The 6431-nt window shown below is 45.0% G+C and overlaps 1 protein-coding gene across 2 annotated transcripts; it reads left to right on the top strand.

Moving 5' to 3' along the window:
* The first annotated feature begins 304 nt into the window (after window positions 1-304).
* LOC139747573 (uncharacterized) lies at window positions 305-3929 on the top strand. 2 transcript variants are annotated; one of them, XM_071660008.1, is made up of 2 exons: window positions 305-508; window positions 1116-3929. In XM_071660008.1, the coding sequence occupies exons 1-2, from the start codon at window positions 325-327 to the stop codon at window positions 2513-2515; spliced, it is 1584 nt and encodes a 527-aa protein (XP_071516109.1). In that variant the 5' UTR covers window positions 305-324; the 3' UTR covers window positions 2516-3929. The 2 variants fall into 2 exon arrangements, with proteins under 2 accessions (XP_071516109.1, XP_071516108.1); XM_071660007.1 differs by having other exon boundaries at window positions 1113-3929.
* Window positions 3930-6431: the final 2502 nt, after the last annotated feature.

Genomic DNA, 6431 nt, shown 5'->3' with positions numbered 1-6431 from the left:
GGGCATTGCAGAGTGTGAGGTGTGTTCTTGCTCAGCTCAGGGAGGCGAACCTAGCCATCGCAAGGCCTCTGGGGGCTGCCTCAACTGCCTCCAGAGACAGGATAGCGTCCGGCAGGCACGCAAGACCAACGAGGGCAGTTGTTTCCCCTGCAGTGGGGCGTCCAGCATTAGGGAGAGCACTCTGGGGGAACCTACCTACCCCGTTATCACCGAAACAGCCAATGGCCTCCGACACAGAGGGAGTATCCCAAACCCTATCATTCACCTCTCCTCTCCCTCGCTTCGACTACGACCACGCCTTCGGCAGTCCCTTCTCCGGGTGTCATGCATCCCTCGGAGACATCCGACGACGCCGTCTGGAGCACTAGGTCTCTAGAGGACATGGAGGCCATCGCTGGAGAAGCGTCGGGGGAAATAAGCTACGAGGGCGTGCGTCTAGTCCCACTGTCGCAGCAGGCAGCGCTCAGGTCCTCTGGGTCTCTGCAGCTGGTGGTGGCTCTCTCTCCTGGTACGTTATCAGCCAGCCAGTGGGTGGCTCTTGTGGTATGTATCAATCTCAGGTAGCTACGTAGTCCCAAGCTGCTCTAGTCTTCTGGTGTGAGGTGATATGCCTAGGAAGGCGAGGGCACCTTCTTAATGTACGTCTCGACTCTTGGCCCAAAGCCTCATATCCTGTAGGACATAAAGTATGTGTGATAAATAACTATGAAGCAGACGATTACGTTACTTTTCTGAGAATATCAGTATCACAACCCAGAGGTATGACCAGAATCCATCGCTATGAGTATCGAGAGGGGTGACTGAAGAATACCTAACCTCAAACGAGAATGAAAAGATTATTTTGCATCCTCCTCCCAGATAACTTCATATACCAACACGATATTTTACTTATTGTAGGTGCTGTATAACTCATCTTGGATCATTATCCTTCTAGATTATCATCAAAGGCGTTCGATGTATAGATGGCCATTACTGTGATCATCACGAATATTACATACATGAAACTCATACATAACATATCGCTGTGGTTTGTTTAGACTGGCCTAGTGTGATCATAGTCATCATTTCCACATTCTTACCAGGTATTAAACTAAATCCTTCCTTTCCTTCAGCAGGCTGTGAGATGGTCAACTCCGACCATCTGCGTCACGTGACGAAGGCCGACCTGTGGCGACTGTGGCAAGACTCAGAGAGGCAACTCAGGGCACGACTTCGGCAAGCTGAGTGCCAGCGGGACGAACTCCTCCGCCAGCTCTCGAAGATACCCCAACATGAGGTTCCGGCGCGGCAGCAAGGACCCAAGGAGAGATGGGAGAGGAGATCTTTAGGGGAACTCGTCGGAGACACGACGGAAGACGTCGTGGAACTGTATGATGCAAGGAAACACACTCCGCACGTCGCTGACGCCCGGGCGACCGGTGGTAGGCGGAGGGAAGAGAGAATCGAAATGCAGAGACAGAGGTTAGCGAGGCTAAACAGAGACAGACAAGTGGAGGAGGTGAGATTGAAAAGCATGAAGGGGGACGTGCCAGGTACTCCGAGGAAGAGAAAACAACGGCAGAGGTCGAGATCGCAAGAGCATCTAGAGGCCAAGACGAACTTAGATTCGCTGATAGAAGGGAGACACTACCCTAGAGTCGAAGATCGAGCCTGTCAGCCGAAATACACGAATCGGAGAAAACAAGGAAGTAGCCAAGACCGCAGAAGAGGTTCTGATGACATCGATGTCACTCCAAGACATCGAGCCAAGAGCCATCGTGTGGTCGATACTGTGATAGAAAGTACGGGTCCAGAAGACACCATAACCGGGTACTGCTCCACGCCACTCCCTCTCCTGCACTCACTGCATCAACAGACCAAATGTGACGCGGAGAGGAGCTTCGTTCCCCTGCAGGCCATGCCACTCGATACGAGAGAAGAGAGGATACCTTACGAGAGCTACAGCGATCAAATACAGTTACAGACCTTCTGTGGGGAGGTCAGAGGAAGAGGCTGTGATAATAACATACGTCCAGAGGATTCTCACGACGAGGGTGAACGACACAGAAAGTCAGATGACGATATTCCACCCAGGAGAAGGCGAGGGGCCCACCACCCACCGAGCGGGCACACGGAGGGCCAACATAGGAGACCGAGGGAGAGACTCTCCTCCCGGGAGATCTCCGAGAGCAGACGCAGGAGAGACTCGTCTCAGCAGAGAGACCCGAGGCATTCGGCGACTCGGAGGCCGTATGAGCGAGAGGTCAGGGATTTGAGCGGCCCCTACTCAGGAAGCCACAGGCAACACGGGGCCAGACGGCACACCTCACACGAGAGCTCCTCCGAGCAAGAGGAGAGTAGGTACGCGTCAACAACAGCGTCAGAGACAATCTCAGGACGAGAGACCTTCGGAAGGCGACATCCTGCACAGCACTCCTTACCCAGGAGCTGCGAACGAAGAAGGGGTCCTAGCGACCCGGAGGAAGAGAGGAGGAGCAGCGAAAGGGTCTTCAGGGAGGTGTTGGAGCCTCCTTGAGCTCCCTGACCAACACTAAGGGGTCGTGACCTACCTGCTCTCCTACTCTCCTTCCTCCCTCCCTCAAACGCACACACTTCTCTCGGACGAAAAACTCACCAATTCAAGAAATCTCATCTTTGTTCTCCCTTGCATCATTCTTCATCAACCATCATGTTTCTTGTTGTTAAGGCTTGAGCGGCGAAGCCAAACTTGCTTCCTCTATTATTTTTTCCCTCCCTCACTCACTGTTGTCGTGAACAGTTCATACTTTAGCTCCGAGGAAACATAGCTATTTTTCCTTAATTTTTCCTCCCCCCCTTCCCTTTCCCAAGGTTTCCCTTGCCATAGCTATTAATTGTCCAGTTGTACATACATGTTGGGAATAAAATGCGCTTATTTTGAATCACTCTCATTTGTGCTACTTAGGCGGTAATATTAATAATGTTCGTAGCGAGTTCATAAACGCCAGACGGTTGTTACAACACTCCTTCGAGAGTCTATTGAAGCCTTTGTGTGACGCATTTAACTCTCTTTCTCTCACTCACATTGTGAAGCATAGAAACAAAAAAGAAGACTACGACAATGGTGACTTTCTCTGTTATAAACACATATAGATTCTGCTGTTGATCTATATCGACTTGGGGTGATAATACACTGTACATTGTTTTTAACGTCTCCCGAGACTGAGACTCAGCCACACAAGTTATATTGTACATATGAATAGACATTAGCAGCAGCGGCAGCAGCAACTTACACTATGTGTGGACCAATGGTGATAACTAGGTTAAAAAAAGAATACTAAATCTTGATACTTCAAAAAAACATGATGGAAAAAATGTTCCAGCGTCTTTTCATAATTCAGTGGTTTTGATGGACGTATTTTCTTTTCACTGGTAATTTCAGTTCAGATACTAATTGGACGTGTTGATTATATCCACAGGAATTATTTTGCCTTGTCTTGGTGTTCATTTTGTAGTGTGTGGATATTGTATATCTAGTTAGCCTGATTTGGCACCACACCTTAAACTTTCTCATTAGCTGTCTGTACGTTTAGTTAACCGACCTATGGGTTTTGTTTTTTCATTCCTCTTCCCTCCCTCCTCCCCCTTTTTGCGAGTGCTTTTCGAGCTCTTTTTGGAAATGTGTAAAACTTTACGAAAAACTAGACCCATAATCAAATAATGTACATAGGAAACATATAGTATTTTGCTCTAAGTACTTGTCATAAGAGGGACGTGGTGATTTATATAGCAGGCAAAGAACCTCTGCAGCTTCCTGTAATAATGCATAATGCACATTGTTTTTTTGATATATATAGCAGTATCTGTGAGGTAATCCAGTGTCATCTATAGATAGTGACTAGTGCAGTACTGATCATTTTATAACAGACACACACGCACATACAAGCACACACACACACACACGCAAACACACAAACACTTATGATATATATATATATATATCATAAATAAGACTGCACAGTCTGCTTGTAGTTGAGCTCCGTTATTTCTCAAAGTAAGCGGAGGAACTGATCTATGATAATCAAAAGTTTGTTACAAGAAATGTAATTCAAAAATGAAAAATGGTTGTCATCGACAAAGGCAGGACGACTGTGTGTGTGTGTTTTTTTCCCGTGCACAGAGTGGCACACATGAGGTGCAGGCAGTCAGAAATATGATGGAAGTCTATGACAAGTGTCATGCATGGATGACAAGGCGTCATGAGCACATGACATGTGCCCTGAATATATGGCTGTTGTCATGATGTGGGAAGCAGATGGCATGATGAGTGTATGAATGGCTGGCATCATGAATATATGACATGACAGGTGCCATGTGTGCATGGCATGGGAGGTTGTTATATAGGATACGTGTCATGGCAGATACCATAAATTCATGGCAGAGGTCATTGAGTGCATGGCATGTCAAGTGTCATGGATGCATGACACGTGCCACAGTAAGCATGAATGACACGTGATTTAATAGGTTTCATAATAGGGGTGCATGACAGGTTTCATACGAGTGCATGGTGGTGCTGAAGGCTGAGAATCCAGCCTAACAGAATACAGAGATGAACATAAAAAGAAAAATAAAACCCACATAATTTTTCTAACAGATGTACAAGATTGTTGTGTAAATTTTTTACATATATACATAGATATATAAATATATATATATAAAAAATTAGACTAAGTTTTTGATATTGCTTGTAAGAATATATAAATATAAATATATACTGGTTTTGGAAAATTTGAGAAATCAGTGATATTTCTCAAAGAACATAAAACTTCAGGTTTAAAACAAAGAAAAAGAAATGTATATGAAATTTGATGGAGGTTCGTTTGTGTGTTTGAAGGTTACCTGCCTCCTATTTTATCATGTATTCTTTTTCCTCAGTTCCAAAGATAATCAAAAAAAATAAGAAAAAGACATTAACAATATTGTAATCCAAAATCAACTGTGTGTGGCAAAAAAAAGTTTGGTTTTTTGACCTACGAAGACTATTGTAGGAGGAGACTATTGGACCTCCTCTCCTTCCTCCTCCAGTGACTGTGGTGGACGAACAGACAAGTCCTCCCTCCTCCCCTTGACTCTCACTAACCTAACCTCATGTATGAGGAGGACACTACTAGCCAGCACACGGTGAGGGGCCTCTTAGCCTGGTTCTGTGGCAGGTCTACAGTGAGGTATAAAGAAAGAAAAGAATATATTTCTATCCCTCACAACGTCCAACGGTGAGAATGATCACTATAGGAAGGGAGGAAAGAAGCTCATCCCTGGGAATGGCTGATACGTGAAGGAAAGATTTATACAAGTGGCTTCCTAGGTATAGCAGTGAGGTATCTCTCCTTGGCCCACTGAAGCTAAGCTTTTACTTACGTTGTCCGAGTCTCAAGCTTGAGTAAGCTGACACTAACCAAGTGAAAGAAAGCAATATTTTTCTTTCTTTCTTTTCATAACTGACCAACAAATCAAACGAAAATCTTAAATCAATACAGTACCTACGCATACAGATTGTATATTTTCTTAGAAAAGAAAAACTATTATTTAGACTTTCTTTTAGATATCATCGGATTGTAATGTAATCAAAATGTTAAGATAAAACTTTGCGTCTTGTAATTCGACGTAACTTGGTCCGCATATTCACTTGTTCTCAAAACTTTCTCGTTCTCAAAGGACAAACGAACCTCAAAATCGCATTCACTCGTGGATGAAAAAATACATAAGTATGACCTCACGACGTTCCAGGAATCAATGAATAAGGTCATATAACTTGACCAGGGGCGTCAGAGGTTAGGTCACATTCCTTCCCCCCCCTTCATACCCCCACTACAAATATTTCTCCAGGGCCAAAGGTACAGCCTTGGTCTTACTACCCACATTCCCTTGACGTCCCAGGACACGTGGAACGTAGAGAAATGACCCAACTGCAAATTGTCTCTTATAACACTGTATTCTCCCTTTAATTTCTACGTCCTTAGCTTCCTTTTCTGTCACTTATCTCTTCTATTTTCTTATCGTCTCCAGATCTTTAGTTTCATCGTCTCGTCTCCTTCCAGGACCCCCATCTCTTCCCTACGATCGTCTTTGAATTTCTTGATCTCCTTCATCACATTATTCATCCTCAATCTTATTTCTTTTAGCTCTTTGCTGTTACCTGTTTTCTGGGCCCTAAACCAATTCCCTCCTCCTCCTCTTCTCTTTCCTACTTCCTAATACCTCAGCACAACCGCTAAGGGTCCTTCTAAAACACACTTAATATGTCCTAAAGATATCCTTCCTCACTTTCTAAACCTCCTTTCCCCACCTCCGCCCCTCAGTGTCCTGTTGCGACGTCCCTCACTCTGCAAGAAGCCTCACTACCGACGCAGAATCTCACTCGAACTCAATCAATTATTGTCTTTAGTTACCTCGTTGTCCAGAGGATATTCTAA

This window comes from Panulirus ornatus, chromosome 69 (genome assembly GCF_036320965.1).
Source record: "Panulirus ornatus isolate Po-2019 chromosome 69, ASM3632096v1, whole genome shotgun sequence".
Lineage (NCBI taxonomy): Eukaryota > Metazoa > Arthropoda > Malacostraca > Decapoda > Palinuridae > Panulirus > Panulirus ornatus.
Note: the sequence above shows the minus strand (reverse complement) of the source record. Positions and strands in the feature narration are given on the sequence as shown.

What these genes read in the sequence shown, in the direction of transcription:
- LOC139747573 (XM_071660007.1), top strand. Translation starts at nt 325, where the DNA reads ATGCATCCCTCGGAGACATCCGACGACGCCGTCTGGAGCACTAGGTCT. An exon ending in GGTGGTGGCTCTCTCTCCTG is followed by an intron (nt 509 to 1,112) that starts GTACGTTATCAG and finishes CCTTTCCTTCAG; the next exon opens with CAGGCTGTGAGATGGTCAAC.